This window comes from Amphiura filiformis, chromosome 10, assembly GCF_039555335.1.
Source record: "Amphiura filiformis chromosome 10, Afil_fr2py, whole genome shotgun sequence".
Lineage (NCBI taxonomy): Eukaryota > Metazoa > Echinodermata > Ophiuroidea > Amphilepidida > Amphiuridae > Amphiura > Amphiura filiformis.
The window spans coordinates 58,486,501-58,504,745 of NC_092637.1; the positions used below are offsets into that span (position 1 = coordinate 58,486,501).

Here is an 18,245-nt window from a genome sequence, read left to right on the forward strand (position 1 = left end):
ATGATATAGCCCTCTTTATAACCAATCAAAATAGGTCTTAGAGACCAATAATTTAGCTGGTAATACCCATGGGAGATTGCCTAGAAATACTTCACACTTAACTTTGGTTAAACTCTGTAGTGTCGCAGGTGCGTATTTCACTGGCCGTATTATCAAATTGCAACCGCACAGAAGCATTGATGTCATTACCAAACTTGAGGTGACCCAAAATATAGCAGAAGACACACATAAAATGAAAGTTGATGTTAAGTTTCCTGTTGCATTTTTTTGTCGGGTGATGGGGCCACTCATTTCATTGTACAAGTGTGCACCTCAAATAGGGTTACCTGAATGGACAAGTCCATTTGAAATCTACATACATCTACACTCCCTATGTGGGATATTATATTTAAAAAGATCATGTCTTCCATCTAGGTGGTGTATGGATTTCAACTGAAATCTATCCCAAATTGTCCACTGAGATATTCTCATTTGTTCATGGAGTTAGGCCAAACAAACAAAATAATGTCTCAAAGCCCTTGGTAGTTTTAAAAATAAATGCAGAATGACCTTTTTTATAAGATTTTGTAAACTTTATTTTGAAAAGAATAAGATGTCATTTGTGAGTGCTCAAAAGTATACAGCATAAAATTGTGGTTCATTTACACAACGTCATTGGGCAGAAAAACCTCCAATGTGATTGTGGCCCCTGAACATGTTTAAAACAAAACTACCCAAAAGGTTTTAAAATACATAGACATGTTCACTGTTCAGGGGCCAATGACATCACACATAGGAGGTTTTACCTGCCCAATGATGACAATTGAAGTACAAATATCAATTGTTTTATTACCTATAATCGAATCAATGTCATTTTTTCCAAATTATTATATCTCAGACTTTCATTATGAAATGCTGCGATGCTTTCCAAACATCGCAGCATCGCGTGATGAAATTAAAATGTACATTTAAATTTCATTGTGTGATGTTGCAATGTTTGAATTTGGGGTCTGCATCTCCTTTTAAGGTCATTCTACCGACCTTGATTTTCCAGCTGCCAATCACAAGCATGCACAGCTGCGATATTGAAGCGCAATGCGAAAAAGTTGAACATTTGAAAAGTTTTCCAAAATTTCCACCACACTATGAGAAGTTTCCCCACTGAGCTCGTAAAAACCTGGCTCAGAATACAATTTTTATAGCATCGCATTGCGCTGCGATGTGGAGTCAGGATCGGACTTTACACATGTATGCAAAACATTTTGAACACACTGACAATTGTGTGACTTACCTCTTTGCTGAGGTAGTAGTTGAGTTCTGATACAAATAGGATGACCATGAGGAACCCACTGATGATAGTTACTGCAAAGATTGGAAAGGGAAAAAAGAGAAGATGAAGTGAAACATGGCTATCAGTTACTGAAGTTTGTTCGGAAATTAAACATCTGTGACGTCATCGGAGGTGTCCTAGTACGGTACTACATCACTAGCAACATCAATCTTCAGAGCAATAACATCCACTGATGACGCCGGTTGACCCGGTGAAAGCGCTCCGGTGAGTGTACCAAATTTGAGTAGCGTAGAAGTATAAATTTGCATGCTACTTCTGAACTTGCATTGCTTTACACGGTGTCATGCTTCAGCGAATCCGACTAGATTTTGAATGCAATGGTCTCTAGCCTAGAATGTGAAGCTATCGGCAGTGTTGCAGTCGAGTCCTCAATGTCTGAGTCCGAGTCCTTGGTGTTCGAGTCCGAGTCCCTGCCAATTTCTTAAATGTATCAAATTCAAGCCCTTAGGCTTTTCACCAATTATATTAAAGGGATCAACGGACAACCGGTCATATTATGTTTTGCCCTATTATCACTGTTTATTTTATACCTGGTTTGTTTTTAGAGCCAGTCTCCCTAATTATGTACGGGTTTGCGATACAAAAAAAAATAGAATTCTCTCTAAAAAATAATTTTGGTACATATTAACACCAACAACGCACATGTACAATATGAGCGTGCACAGCCCCCTCGTTCAGGTTAAAAAAATTCTTGAAATTTCAGCCTCTCTGAGCCTTACTTGCAAATTTAGTAAACTTTGGAGGTGCATAACATTGTGCACCATCATTATCCCAACCTGCATTTTGCATTTTTTTGAAGTACCAAATGGTTACATCAGAGTACATTAGAAAAACCAAGAAAAAAAGTTGGGATCTTGATGGCGCACAAAATCAGCAAATCCAATGATTAGATGAAAAGCGCCCTCGTGCAAACTTCAAAGCATCATATAACGGGCTGCACCATCAAATCAAGATCCCAAGTCCGAACAAGTTTGAAATTAAAGACCTCAATGGTAAGTTTAATTTTTCAGCAAAAAGTTTTTGGGATTTCGATGGCGCACATACATCTTACTATAATCCTACTATAATTCACCAGAATCTGTCTGTTTGTGTGTTTGTGTGTCTGTCTGTCCGCCTCTTTTCTCGGAGACTGGGGGTGTAGCGTTCCTCAAACTTGGTGGGTGGGTGCAGCTTGGTATGAGGAAGAACGAGTTTATATTTTTGAAGGTCAAAGGTCAAGGCCGGGTCAAGTTCAATTGAAGTCTAATTTCAAACACTTTAAATGGCAAATCTAGCCATGCCAATGTGTTGACCTTGGACTCTCAAACAAAAGTTTCCACGGTGACCTTTTTCGTCAGACCTACGGTTAAGAGGTCAAAGGTCAAGAAAGGTAAACATTTCAAATTGCCCCTATAAAGCTCAAACTTGGTGGGTGGGTGGACCTTGGACAAACAAATAAAAGTTTCCATGGTGACCTTTTAGTCAGAACTACGGTTAAGAGGTCATAGGTCAAAAAAGGTAACAATTTCAAATTGCCCCTATGGAGCTCAAACTTGGTGGGTGGGTGGACCTTGCAATAACAAACAAAAGTTTCCACGGTGACCTTTTGTCAGACCCACGGTGAAGAGGTCATAGGTCAAAAAGGTAAAAATTCAAATTGCCCCTATGAAGCTCAAACTTGGTGGGTGGGTGTACCTTGCACTAACAAATAAAAGTTTCTACGGTGACCTTTTCACAGACCTACGGTTAAGAGGTCATAGGTCAAGAAAGGTAAAAATGACAAATTGCCCCTATAGAGCTCAAACTTGGTGGGTGGGTGGACCTTGGACTAACAAACAAAAGTGTCCAATGTGACCTTTTTGTCAGACCTACGGTGAAGAGGTCATAGGTCAAAAAGGTAAAAATTTCAAATTGCTCATGAAACTTGGTGGGTCGGTGTAACTTTGGCCAAGGAAGCTCAGATTTGAGAGCGAAAGTCAGGTCAAATTGCAAAAAGCTGCAATTGACCTCATCTGTGAGGACAGTGATCCCAGCCAAAGGACACACCCAGATTTTGAGATCTGCAAAAGCCAATAACCATGACAGCCAAGAACCGCGAAATACGGGTAACCGCCTAGTCTATATAATAATACGCATTGTCTATCTGTCTATCTGTCTATCTGTGTGTCTGTCCGCCTATTTTCTCGGAGACTAGGGGTCGCACGTTCCTCAAACTTGGTGGGTGGGTGCTTCTTGACTTAAGACAGAACAAGTTTATATTGGTTAGTGGGTCAAGGTCACCCAAGGTCATCCAGGGGTCAAATTAGTAAAAACTGTTTTTCTCAGAGACTGGGGGTCGCACGTTCCTCAAACTTGACGGGTGGGTGCGTCTTGACCCGGGACAGAACAAGTTTGTATTGGTTAGTGGGTCAAGGTCACCAGAGGTCATCTAGGGGTCAAATTAGTAAAAACTGTCATATGGGCATGCCACTTGGTGGGTAGGTGGATCTTGACCTAAGACGGAACAAGTTTGTATTGGTAAGTGGGTCGAGGTCACCCAGGGGTCATCTGAGGTAAAATTAGTAAAAACTGTTTTCCGCCTATTTTCTCGGAGACTAGGGGTCGCATGTTCCTCAAACTTGGTGGGTAGGTGGGTGCATCTGGACCTCAGACAGAACAAGTTTGTTTCGGTAAGTGGGCCAAGATCACCCGAGGTCATCCAGGGGTCATCTGAGGTAAAATTAGTAAAAACTGTCGTATGGGCATGAAACTTGGTAGGTACAGTCAACTTTTAGAGTCAAATTTTTGGACGGTCATTTTGGGGTCATCCAGGGTCACCCAGGGGTCATCTGAGGTCAAAATTGAAAAAAATGTCGTATGGGCATGAAACTTTTAGAGTCAATTTTTGGACGGTCATTTTGGGGTCATCCATGGTCAAATTACTAAAAACTGTTGTATGGGCATGAAACGTGGTGGGTACAGTCAACATTTAGAGCCAAAATTTTGGAAGGTCATTTCGAGGTCACAAGGGGTCATTTGAGGTCAAATTAGTAAAAACTGTCCTATGGGCATAAAACTTGGTGGGTACAGTCACCATCAGCCAGGTAATCGCGACAGCCGAGAACCGCCAAATACGGGTAACCGCCTACATGTAGTCTTACTATAATTCACCAGAATCTGTATATCTGTCTGTTTGTCTGTCCGCTCTTTTCTCGGAGACTGGGGTCGCATACGTTCCTCAAACTTGGTGGGTGGGTGCAGCTTGGTATGAGGAAGAACGAGTTTATATTGGTTAGTGGGTCAAGGTCACCCAAGGTCATCCAGGGGTCAAATTAGTAAAAACTGTTTTTCTCAGAGACTGGGGGGTCGCACGTTCCTCAAACTTGACGGGCGGGTGCGTCTTGACCCGGGTCAGAACAAGTTTGTATTGGTTAGTGGGTCAAGGTCACCAGAGGTCATCTAGGGGTCAAATTAGTAAAAACTGTCATATGGCCATGAAACTTGGTGGGTAGGTGCATCTTGACCTAGGACGGAACAAGTTTGTATTGATTAGTGGGTCAAGGTCACCCAGGGGTCATCTGAGGTCAAATGAGTAAAAACTGTTTTCCGCCTGTTTTCTCGGAGACTAGGGGTCGTTCCTCAAACTTGGTGGATGGGTGCATCTGGACCTCAGACAGAACAAGATTGTTTCAGTTAGTGGGCCAAGATCACCCGAGGTCATCCAGGGGTCATCTGAGGTCAAATTAGTAAAAACTATCGTATGGGCATGAAACGTGGTGGGTACAGTCAACTTTTATAGTCAAATTTTTGGAAGGACATTTTGGGGTCATCCGGGGTCACCCAGGGGTCATCTGAGGTCAAATTAGTAAAAAATGTCGTATGCGCATGAAACTTGGTGGGTACAGTCACCTTTTAGAGTCAAATTTTTGGAAGGTCATTTTGGGTCATCCAAGGTCAAATTACTAAAAACTGTCATATGGGCATGAAACGTGGTGGGTACAGTCAACATTTAGAGCCAAATTTTGGAAGGTCATTTCGAGGTCACAAGGGGTCATCTGAGGTCAAATTAGTAAAAACTGTCCTATGGGCATAAAACTTGGTGAGTACAGTCACCATCAGCCAGGTAATCGCGACAGCCGAGAACCGCCAAATACGGGTAACCGCCTAGTGTAGTTAATTAACAGAGGTCTACGGTCAAAATTTCCTATTTTTGCACATTTTTACATGCCTCATTGTGGAGGTTAATTTGCTATTTAATAATGACGCGTTGCAACTTGCACAATGTGGGCTTTTTACTGCATCACAAAAAGATGCGCCAACAAGATCCCAATTTTATTTTTCATCGTCTAGCTTCTTTGGCAACTGGTAGACCAAAAACTACTTGGGATCAAGTGGGCGTACTAATATAAAAGCGGTCAAAGGTCAAGCTTTGTAATAAAATAATAAAAGTGTGCGCCATCATGATCCCATCTTATTTTTTGGATGATTGGCTAAAGGGGCTAAATGTATATCGGTGAGTAAATTCTTGGCTAGATTTCTCGAGCAAGTGTTAGACTTAGAGCGACCGGTGCATCGCAATCGCTCGGCGATTGTCGAGTATAAATTCAGCTTAATTTAGTCTACATGTACATGTAGTCTAAGTTAGCACTACTTTCGGGCTCTGTTGCTATTAGTATACTATCCAGAGAGGTTGCGTCAGCAACCAAAACAAATTACATGATACTTGGCACACCCAAAATGACATCGATGAATCAAGACCTGCAAATCACACTAGATCACACGACTTTAGAAAGAGTGCATCAAACTAAATTCCTTGGTGTACTAATAGACGAATGTCTCACTTGGAACACTTGAAAACAAGCGAATCCTTAACCCCAAACAATTTGGCTTTCGGTCAAAACATTCTACCTTTATGGCTATAGAGCAAATGATAGACAAAGTTACTGCAGCAGTTGAAAGAAACGAAACGATCGGGCCAAAATTTTGCAGACACAGAATCTTGTATGTCGAATTTTCCGACTCGCATGCTTCTCAAACTTACAATAAAAATGGAAATAACTTACATTTTTACTGATAATCAAATAAAACTATATAGAATAGCTATTTAAATAAATTTTAAGCTCTTTTTAACTGCAAATGAGTATATTTTTAAGGCATTTTTTGTTACTTTTTTTCATAACTTGAAAATGCATCGGCGAATTTTTTGCCATCGGTGGTCTTGGGCGTTTTGATCCGCTCTTTACGATGCCGATGTCGCCAAAGTGCGATCACCTATCGTTAGCTGCGAGCGTGTGTTTGAAATAAACAATTCGCACTATAGTGAGAATTTCTCACTATGGTGAGAAGGTGAATTCTCACTATTTGGAGAATTCGTACTATTGGGAGAATTCTCCAATTTTGGGGTTGGGACTCTACTGACTGTTGTGACTGTATACCATGATGATACTGTAAGTCAATGACTGTTCATACATACACGCTATGTAACGGCGCGCGTGATTGGTCGAGAGCCGAGCATAAACAGCGTTTATGCCCAGTGTCCCCGATGTGCGATCGCCGGGTAGGAAAAATGAAGAAAAATCATGACTTTTAATAATGTTACTTACAAGTAATTTTTTGTTATTATTTTGATGAAATAAGAATTACAAAATGTTCTTGTATACATGTATGAACGGAAAGCGGCCCTCGGGCATAAACAACCGTTTAGTCATGAAAATATATGAATGAACCCTAGTTCACCACGTAAACTTGTATGGCTCAAAATTCGGACCGCTCGCCATTAAGTTTACTGCTTTCTGTGTTTTGAAAGTTGTTGACGTTTTAACGATCCCTGATTCCCGGTCGATTATTTTAGCTGTGTCACGTCACATGCATGGCGCTGGTGGGTACCAACCAAACTTCAGAAAAAAAAAACCTTGATCGCCGATAACGATACAAGCGGCTAGGGGACGCAGGGGTAACCTTGTCAATCAAATACTTCATCATTGTGTTCAATACTTGAATCCGATAAGTGATCGATGTATATCGATAAAAGTAGGATCATGGAATTATTTGGCGGCGCACTTTAATACTTTAATTTTACGAGGTGATTCAGCCAGGTACCTGGATTCAGCACTCAACAACAAGTTGTCATGACTTAATTTATTCTTTATGATTACGATAAATAAAATAAAAAACAATAATAAAAATATAAACAAAATAATTAGATAAGAATATAAGGTACCGGTATATTAGATTTAAGAAATTAAAACTTTTTTATCATTATCATACATGATGTAGGCCTAAATATGAATTCGTAACGTTATAAATATCCGCACGAACAGCATGACTACTGTATAATAACTTGTCATAAAATGTAGGCCTAACTTGAATACAAATACCAATTCAATTTAGCAGAAAAATGTTATATTAAAATGCGCTTTGTGTTTTTTTTTATTTGGTTAAAACAAAGCACTTTAATAATTCTCAAATTGTTAATAGGAATGCGTCTTTTGAGTATAGGCATTATACATATTTATTAGTATTATATTATTTATTGTGTTATTCAATTTTGAATTATGTTCAATTATCCCAGCAAACACACAGTGGTTTCGAGTTTTCGACATCATTCGCAAAAGGTTAGAAAAGGTTGCCAGAAAATGTTTAAATGTCGATAGCCCTATAATTATAAAGGGTAGGCCTATATAAAGGGAATAAAACTTTTTCATACCATTCAAAAACATTTTTTGATAACTTATTGCAAATATTCTCAAACATATCATTATTTAGGCCTAACTGGTGACAAAATATTTGGCAAAAAATGTTAGCAGAAAATATTTTTCAATAACATTTTGAAAACATTTTTGTAGTGTGTTTCCATACAAAACGTTTTAAAATGTTTTCATGACCTTTATTTAACCCGACATTTAAAAGGCCTAATGTTATTAAATCGTTTTTACCAAAACCCAAACCCAAAAATGTTTTGTGTTTGCCGGGATGGCCTTTCAGACCTTCACATTAAAATGTAGATTACTTGCTAGCTTTATATTATAAATGGTCATTGGTCAATGATTTAACATAAAAATTATCATTAACATTATCATTTATAACATTGTGATAATTTTTCATTATTATAAAATATAAAATTTTATTTCATTTCAAATTTGTAATATTTTATAATTATTTAACTTTTATTCCATGCAGATTTAGGCCTGGCAAAGTCGATTTTGAGTTTCCCGTCGCCCGCCCGCACTTCATTTTCGGGCCCGCACTTGAATTCATTATTGCGATTTTCGAAAAATAAAAATAAAAACTTCTCATTTTTGCAAAAAAACCGATTAAAATCTGTGCATTTTTAGTGGAAAAATCAAATTCAAAACATCGATTTCGCTACCGGCAGTAAACTCATTGCGGCCGGTTGATTGGCGTCTGATAGTGATAGCCTAGATCCTGTAGGCCCGGTTCGCAACGCTTTGTAGATATGTTGACTTCGCAGTCCTTTTCCACGTGCGTATCATATACTGGACTGACAGACTAATGCTGTTGGCAGATCAATGATTCTACAGTGCTGTTCGCGAAATCGCACAATGAATAGTGATGTTTGTGCGAATTAAAAAAAAATATATTGATTCTGTTATTTTTGGATTTCTTTTCATAAATATCAATCATATATTTTAAAATAGTACTTGTATCGTTTTACATTAATTTTACTGTACAAAATGGCAAAATTTATATATTTCAACTCTGCTCTATTGTGACACTGTTGCACCGAAATATGCGGTCGAACAAAAATATTTTTCAATGTCTGATTTTTTATTCTACAGTGCTGTGTGTGACTTTGCACAATATCGTTGTTTGTGGTAATTAAAGAAATATATTAATACTGTTAATTTTATATTTGTTTTCCGATTGATCAATTATTTATTTTTAAATAGTATTCGACACAAAGTTTTAAATTTAATTTAATATACAAAAGAGCAAAAAATTATATATTTCAACTCTGTTGTGTTTATGACATTGCTTCAAGAACTATGCGGTACCGGTATTCAACATCAACAAAACACGCATGGGATTTTCCCTTTAATTTCTCCCTTTAGTGGAGTTGTAAAGCTTACCAGTTCATGAATTGCAATTGTTTCGTATTTTGATTTCAATTTGATGGGACTGTGCTGACGTTTGTATTAAAGATTTGTCATGTACATATCAATTAAGATATATGCGACAGTGCAATACAGTGTATGCACTGTTTAATATTGAAATTAACTGGATAATTTGTACTTAAATCACACAAAATTATAAATAAATAAGAAAAATAATAGTAAAAAGAAAGGAATTGGTATCAATTTTGACCTTGCAGCCTCTTTGCAAGTTTATATCTTTGGTTAAACATCCTTTGTCTTTGAGTGAGTGAGCGGTAAATAACAACATGTTTTACACTAGAATTTTGTCATATAATGAAAGTCACAAAAATAATGAATAATGAAAAAGTTACCTCACTTGTTTTCAAAACTTATGTGACGGGAAACTCAAAATCGATTGTTCGGGGCCTTATGCGCACACGTTAAACTTGGTCAATTTCGCAGTGGGATAACTGCATTATATCGATTGGATTGATCATGGATATAAACGTATTGGTGATGTCATAAGCTTAACTTTGGTGGACAATAGAATAACCATTGATTGACAAGGTTACCCCTGCGTCCCCTAGCCGCTTGTAATATATAACGATGTCGATGTGATATGGGACGTACATAGGATTACACAGAGATATTTCTTGCCAAAATTTGACCATTTCTAGGCAAGTTGGCCCTACTTTGTCTGCGTTCTAAATGTGAAAAAGGACAGTCTTAAGACATAAATAAGTAAAGTGCAACACTTTTGATGTTTTGATGTTTCGGGAGACTGGGTCTGGGAGGGATCATAATAAAAAAATGATGGAGCCTATTCTTGACTGTGTAATATTCCTTCACCACATTGCCGTACGGAAACAGTCTAATACGATGGACAGATATAGTATCAGTTTGTGAATGAGGACATCGTACTATAACTTATATAACATGAAGTCATGATAAGTTCCTTGTAAATGTAAATGAACCCCTAATTCACTTACCAGCAGCTCCGCCGAACGTTTTCACCCGGAAATCTTCAAGTGTTTTAGGATATGCATCGAATCTGCGCAACTTCGACAAAAAGCTTTGATTCTCCATTTTCAATCTATATGTTTGAGAACCAAATTAAGTTCAAGCTATTCAGAAAATCACTCAAAACAAGACATGTACCGATGAAGATCAAATTCTTTCGTTACAGGCGGCGGCCATTTTGAGCGTTTCTAGCCAAAAACAGATCAGAAAATAGACATTTAACCACACACACACAAATACCAATGATTTTTAATCGTTATTCATATTGGAAATTAATATTTCAAAGTGTTTAATAAAGTTTGAATATTATATTTTATCCCTATAATTTTAAATGAAATGGAAATTTAGGGATTTTTTTCCCTCCTAAAATCTCTTGAGCCAGCGACACGTGTCGCTTGGTGGGGTACTTGCATTTTAAAGTTTTGTATTTTTGTTAGCGAAGTTCCTGGTTTTGAAATCAATAAATTCACTTATTCTGACTTATTAAAGTGCAAAAAATATCTGTATTCTTTCTTTCTTCATTTTAAACAAGTCATTTAAATGACAGAAGCGTACCTGTATCATAACAATAACGACCGGCTCTACTTAGTAATAAAAAAAATAGTTTGACTATTGATTAATTTCACATGCCAAATGCTATCTTCAGTAGATAGCTCTAAAAGAAAACCAAAGCCATTTAGCTGCCATAGGCCTAATATACGATCTTTTAAAACGAATTTGAATGTTTTCAAACTTTTTGACACAAATTGTAATGTTTACACATGTGTGTTTATGTGTGTTTATGCTATCTTCAGTAGATAACAGTACCGTGATGCAAATCAGTGTAATGACAACATAATTTTATATAACGAAACTAGATGGTGCAATAATTATGTGCAGGCCCTATCCCCAGGTAGCAAAGGGGGGGTCAGTCAATCCAAAGAGCGGATCAGTCAGTAACCATTTTGGAACTGACGTTTTCTTGAAAAGTAGGCCAATCACATTAGACAATTACCGGTATTTTATTTAATGTGATGCATAATACTAGGCCTAAACAATAAATATTTAAATAATAATGTGATGCCATTCTGATAATTTTGATTTTTTGAAAATCGCGATAGGCTATATAGGCCTACACATTTTATGACAAATGATTAAAAATTTATATTTTTGAAAATGTAGGCCTATAGGGCCTATCAGTCTTCAATATACCGGTAACATATCAATTTGTATAAAGCGCTCTTTAGCAAAGTCAATAGTTCATTGAACCGTATGACAACTTGAAACATGCCAAAATACCGGTAAAATGGGGGTAACTTTGGGCACTTTTCAGAGTTTTTAAACCACTGCTTCCAAACAAAACCAATTATATTTCTAACATATCAAATCCTTTTATTGAAAATGTCAACATAAGTTATTTAGCAAAATGCATGTACAATGTATAGTGAAGCTCATAACCTTGAATGAACGAGAGTCCAGTGCAGCTCACATGCAAACTCATATTACACCAATCCACTAACCTATGTCTGCAGTCATCTGTTTCTGCATACAACGCATGCGCGTTGCGAATGCATGTGTTGGAGGCTAGTAGCTGCTTGTCACTGAGAATCCAGAGTAGCTAGTAGTTCCACCAAAACTTTTACTAGAATTTAGATTCGCGACCCTGATATTTGACCTATCATGATGTATTTGACATTGTTAGTTCCAGAAATAGTACAAGAATACTCCTGGGACTGGTGAGTTAAAATGGATGGCGCTAGTCCACGTACGGATAGAAGAAAGAGTCAACTTTTGGTCAAAACAGTGCACTGACACAGTAAACTCACAGAAAAGAAGTAAAAAACTTGGCACTTAAAAATGTCACGCGACTTAACAAAAAAACCTGTGGACTTATAAACAGTCTAGCAGCATGGAGAATATTCTTAGCTCCATTTTGGTACCGGGTGAGGCCTATACATTCCAAAATGTTCATGCTGTGTTGAATTAAACAAAAAATGACCCCATTTTGGCAACTTTTGTGGATGAATTGCAATGGGACATTTCGTGCTGGACAGTTCTTGTCTAAAGGTTGACAAAGGATTTGATATGTTAACTCGTTATTTGATAGATCTTCATCGGTAATTTGAGGGAGTTCTGGAGCTTCGCCATAGAACCGATGAAATAGAGTGACATTATAGGGTTCCCATCTACACCTTGAAGTTGAAAAAAAAAAGATTTTTAAAATAATTTTGTAAGGGTGTCCTAGGGGTTAAAATAGCCTGACCAAAGTTATCCCGCAACTTTGGTCAGAGTAGGCCTATTAAAAAAATCAAAAATATTGATCTTCGTTGTATATTGGCAAGTTATTGTTTTTGTGACATTTAACCCCTTGCAAAATTAATCAAGCACACATCCTTGCTCACAAATATCGATTTTATTTTTTTCTGAAAAAAATGCTAATTTTTGGTTTAAAACCTCGATTTTTTTTCGTAAATTTTGAGGAAATTGGACATGGGCGACTATTATTTCTTCCAAATATATTTCTTAACATCCATCGGCTGATACATATGTCTCTTTTTACATAATAGCTGGGAATAAATATCTCAAGTGGGTGTCCCTTCATCCCAAGTCACATGACCATGGTTTAGTAATGTTCTAGCTGTATATTCTCAAAGCATAACTTGGGGATGATTTGAAGTCACCTCCACTTGTCTTGAGATGAGTCTTGTTTTTGTTCCTAGCTAATTATGTAAAAAGAGACATAATGTAGCAGCCGACAAGTCCTTTTGATATCGGATGCACACAAATTGACACCAAATTTGAATACCTGAGTGGAAGAAGGGCCCAACTCCATTTTACCAAAATGAGTTAATCATATCTTAAAAGACCTGTACCGTTGCCATTGCAACATAAATGTATATCATTTCAAATGTAGGCCTACGTTATAATGTAGGCCTACGTTCATATACCAGTACTCAAGGTCCCCTCAAGATAAAAACCGTCTCTTAAAACTTTTCCAAATAATGTGTTTTTGGTTAGTATCTCAAAAAAAGTGTTGATGGAGTTGGGCCCCTCTTCCACTCAGGTATTCATATGACTAAAAACAATTGCTGTACGGATGACCATTTAAAAATATATTTGACCTACCAAAGTTACCCCGCGCTGACCGAAATTACCCCATAGTTTTACGGTAACTTTTTGCACAAGATTTGCAATTAATCATAAAGAGAATTGTCCATTGCTCATTGAAGCTAGTGTATGGGTGCTCTTTCATTTAATGACATAAAAGCTGACTAATATTGTAAGGATTATTTCATAAAATTATGTTGTTTTTTACGCTATTTGTTTCAACTCCTATTATTGCTATCTACTGAAGATAGCAGAAACACATTGGTGATGCATAAACAGAGAATTCAATCTATTAAGCTATTTTTTTAAATACACACTAGTGCGCCTGTTGCTGTAATAGCCCTTTAGCTATTAGGGGGTATGTGGGCACTTATTGGGGTATGTGGGCGCTTATTGGGGTAGGGGCGCTTATAGAAATCATTTTCAGCAATGAATGCTGGGAAGACACTATAGCATATTTGCAGCAATGCATTCTGGGTAGACATTTACAGTGCATTTCAAATTGGGCATGTAGCCAAAAGCTGAATTGAATCTATGAATGAATGACCTTGTTCACCTGCTTGGGCAGCTTGAAACTTGTTGTAGATTGTCTAGTGGATTCTTTTTATCCATGTGCACTTGCTGCTTTGTATCCACGTGGGGTATTTTCCCCCATGACCTTTGACCTTGACCTCCGATGACCTTCGAAACTACCCGGTAAACAGCGCCCGCCCGATACCCAGCTATGTGTGAAATATCGGGACGGTGCGTCGAAGTGCGGCGCAACGCATAGCCGGACAGACACACAGACAGACAGACAGACAGACAACAACGGCTATTATTTTAGTAGTATAGATAGAACTTTTTTTATTTCGTACCTGTGACTTCAACATCAAAAGTAATGTTTTGATTTTATGATGCTTTTTAAAAGAACACTTTTAGAGAAAAAATGTGCAAAAAAATTTGTGTGCATCCGATATCAAAAGGACTTGTCGGCTGCTACAGTATTGACACCAATGACTAAGAACAATATTGCTGTACGGAGTTAAACAATATATTTTGACCTACCAAAGTTACCCCGCGCTGGCAGAAGTTACCCCATTTTATGGTAACCTTTTGCACAAGATTTGCAATCACAAAGAGAATTGTCCATTACTCATTGAAATGAAGCTAATATATGGGTGCTCTTTCATTTAATGACATAAAATCTGATAAATATTGTAAGGATTACTTCATAAAATTATGTTGTTGCTTTTTACGCTATTTGCTTCAACTCTTATTAAATTGCTATCTACTGAAGATAGCACACATTGATGATGCATAAACAGGGAATTCAAGCTATTTTTTTAAATTTTAAATACAGTTATCACTCTCAGAAAAAAAGGTTCAACTTAGAACCTTTTTTTTTTTGTCCTGTATACAGAACCCTAAGCAGTAATAAGGTTCTAAAAAGAACCTTACAAGTTCTATAAAGAACCTTAAAGATTTAAATAGGCCTGGGAACATTCTAATTCATTCATTCAGGGACTCATCACAAAGTTAAGAAAAGTAAAACGTAGTGTTAGCCATTTTTGATACTAAAAAATCATTTTCTTGGATAAAAACCTTTTTTTCTGTTCTACTAAGAACCTTTTGAGGGTTATTTCTTTAAGATTTCTTAAAGGTTCTTCAAGCTTAAGGTTCTATAAAGAACCTGTTTCTTGGCTACAGAACTTTTTTTGGTTCTACAAAGAACCCAATTGAAACCCAATGGGGTTCTCTGTAGAACCAACAAAGGTTCTGTAGACAAGAAAAGGGTTCTGCATACAGGACAAAAAAGGTTCTAAGCTGAACCTTTTTTTCTGAGAGTAGACCTACTTAGGCCCTATGTGATCGATCTGTAAAAACCTTTCATAAGGGGCCATTTTGATTTTTGAGTTTGAACATGAAGAACTCTTTTTAGAACTGTTTTTATTTTGTACCTGTGACTTCAACATCAAAAGTAATGTTTTGATTTTATGATGCTTTTTAAAAGAAAACTTTTAGAGAAAAAATGTGCAATTTTTTTTTTTTAAACTGTGAATAAAACCCAAAGTTCTCAATGAAATCTACTTGCAAATGGTAGACTGAAACAGTTGCAACGACAGCAACGATCTAAAGCGACTGCTTACATAAAGGCGTGAGTGAAAGACGAAAATGGTTTTGTACAGCATGATTTTTACATACTGTGGGATCAGACACATAAAGGTAGGCCTAAAAGGAAAAGAAACCAATTAAATCAATCATAACATTGATCGAGAACGAATTTTACATAAAGTGTATGGGATGTTCATGTGAATGAATAGTGCCGCAACTTTTTCTGAAAACATAATTTTGTGGAAAATGTGATTATTTTTATCCAAAGAATTTGCTTTTGGAATTGGGACAACTTTGGGAGGATAGCAAAACGATTCTTATTCACAGCTTTTAGAATTTTTCAAATCAAGAAGATGTACGCCAAGTTATGCAAAAAAAAAATGTTTTGTAATCATGGGGAGGGGGGTATTTCTTTTTGAGTAATGTATCTCCTCGACTTGCTTTTCCGCTGCTATCTATAATACTAGTTAGATAGCGTTATCACATTGGGCCTATAATTTTAACCATGCCATAGCAGTCAATATTTGTATGTTATGAATTATGCTTTCTTCAGTAGATAGCAATGGAAGAAGCCAGTAGCTTAGCCAGTGGGGGAGGGGGGGCAGGTGCCCCGGCAAAAAGAAAAGAAAAAGTGCCCTCTGACAAAATGAAAGAGAAAATTTGGAGGGCAAAGAAAAAGAATAGAGGCAAGGAACCCCTTTCCCACCAAAATTCACCCTGGTCATGGGCCAAAATAGTGTCAAATACAACATTTTTGCGCGCTGCGCTCGCGCTCGCACATTGTCACAGTAAGCCCTTTTCATCCCAATCAGGGTCGAAAATAGTGTAAAATATAATTTATTTTGTGGGCTACACGCGCACATCTCTCTAAAAACAAAACCGGTATATTGTATGATGCAACTGCAATTTTTTTCATCTGTGACCCCGAAATTTTATTTACCCCCCCCGACCAAAAGCTGGCTATGCCCTGGAAGAAGCGAACTGAGAATTTAAGGCCTGGTTGTGTTTTGTTCAGTTAACGATTGACTAAAAAATATACTAGTAGCTTGAATTCTCATGCATCTCCAATTCTCATATCTTTAGTAGATAGCAATGGAAGAAGCCAGTAGCGTAGCCAGCGGGGGAGGGGGGGATTAAATTAAATTAAATTAAATTAGGAGGGCAAAGGAAAAGAAAAGGGGCAAGGAACCCCTTCCCACCAAAATTCACCCTGATCATGGGCCAAAATAGTGTAAAATACAAAATTTTGCGCGCTGCGCTCGCACATTGTCATGGTTTTAAGATCACATTGGGCCTATTATTTAACCATGCCATAGCAGTCAATATTTTGTATGTTATGAATTATGCTTTCTTCAGTAGATAGCAATGCAAGAAGCCAGTATAGCTTAGCCAGAGGGGGGGGGGGGGGGGTGCCCCCGGCAAAAAAGAAAAGAAAAAGTGCCCCTCTGACAAAAAATGAAAGAGAAAATTTGGAGCAAAGGAAAATAATAGGGGCAAGGAACCCCTTTCCCACCGAAATTTACCCTGATCATGGGCCAAAATAGTGTCAAATACAAAATTGCGCTCGCACATTGCACAGCCATTTTCATCACAATCAGGGTCGAAAATAGTGTAAAATACCATTTTTTGCGGGCTACACGTGCACATCATCTCTCTAAAAAACAAAACTGGTATATTATGATGCAACTGCATTTTTTTTCGTCTGTGACCCCGGAATTTTATTTTGCCCCCCCCCGACCAAAAAAGCTGGCTATGCCCCTGGAAGAAGCGAACTAAGGATTTGAGGCCCGATTGTGTTTTGTTCAGTTAACGATTAACTAAAAAAATATAGCTTGAATTCTCTGTTTATATGCATCATCAATATGTTTGCTATCTTCAGTAGATAGCATTATTGGCTTTGAAGCAAACAGTGTTAAAAAAGCATCATTTAAAGGAGTATTTCGTGATCCTAGCATCCTCTATTTATGTAATTTTTCATTAGATATCCACGAAAAAACTGATGCCCAAACTTGCAGTTGATTCCGATTTTGCGTTCGCGAGTTATGCATGATTATGTGTATTACACTGCTCCATAGACAATGCGTTGTAATTTCGTTCTGGTGCACCAGAACGAAATTCAAATTTCACGATATCTTTGCTAAACGAATTTATCTGCAAGAAATATTTTGTACATAAACATTATGTAGCCAGAGGTTTCCAGTGATATAAAAATCTCAACTTTTTTTGAGAAAAGTGGGGGGTGAGGCTGTGGATCACGAAATGCCCTTTTAAGCCAAAGGGTGATGCTATTATTAATTGTGTGTATCTCCAGCACTCTTAGAAAAAAGTTCTAAGGGTTCTACGCACAGCTCAAGAGAAAAGGATTCTAAGAAATTGAAAGAACCATGGTTCTTTATGGCCTCAACAGAACCCTTTTCATGTCTAAAATGGTTCATTCTGGCCTACTTTGAGAACCCTTTTTTTGTATAGCTATTGGTTCTACATACAGGACATCATTTTGTCAAAATGGTTAAAGGGACTTTTTATAAATGAAGGTCGACAATTTCGAATGGATTCGAGGGTAACGTTATCTGAAATTAACGAAATTGATGAAATCATTAAATTGTCATTACCTATTTTTGAAATGCAAAATCTGGCAAAAAATGACAGCAGTATTGACT

At 37.4% G+C, this 18,245-nt stretch overlaps 1 protein-coding gene across 1 annotated transcript in view; it reads right to left on the minus strand.

Moving 5' to 3' along the window:
* LOC140163069 (endoplasmic reticulum-Golgi intermediate compartment protein 3-like) overlaps positions 1–10,576 on the minus strand; it is a 41,271-nt gene extending 30,695 nt beyond the window's left edge. Inside the window, exons 1-2 of the mRNA XM_072186439.1 lie at positions 10,374–10,576; positions 1,271–1,341 (exon numbers count right to left, since the gene is read on the minus strand). Coding sequence (XP_072042540.1) covers positions 1,271–1,341; positions 10,374–10,470 — 168 coding nt within the window. The 5' untranslated portion in view covers positions 10,471–10,576. The remainder of the gene's footprint in view (positions 1–1,270; positions 1,342–10,373) is intronic.
* Positions 10,577–18,245: the final 7,669 nt, after the last annotated feature.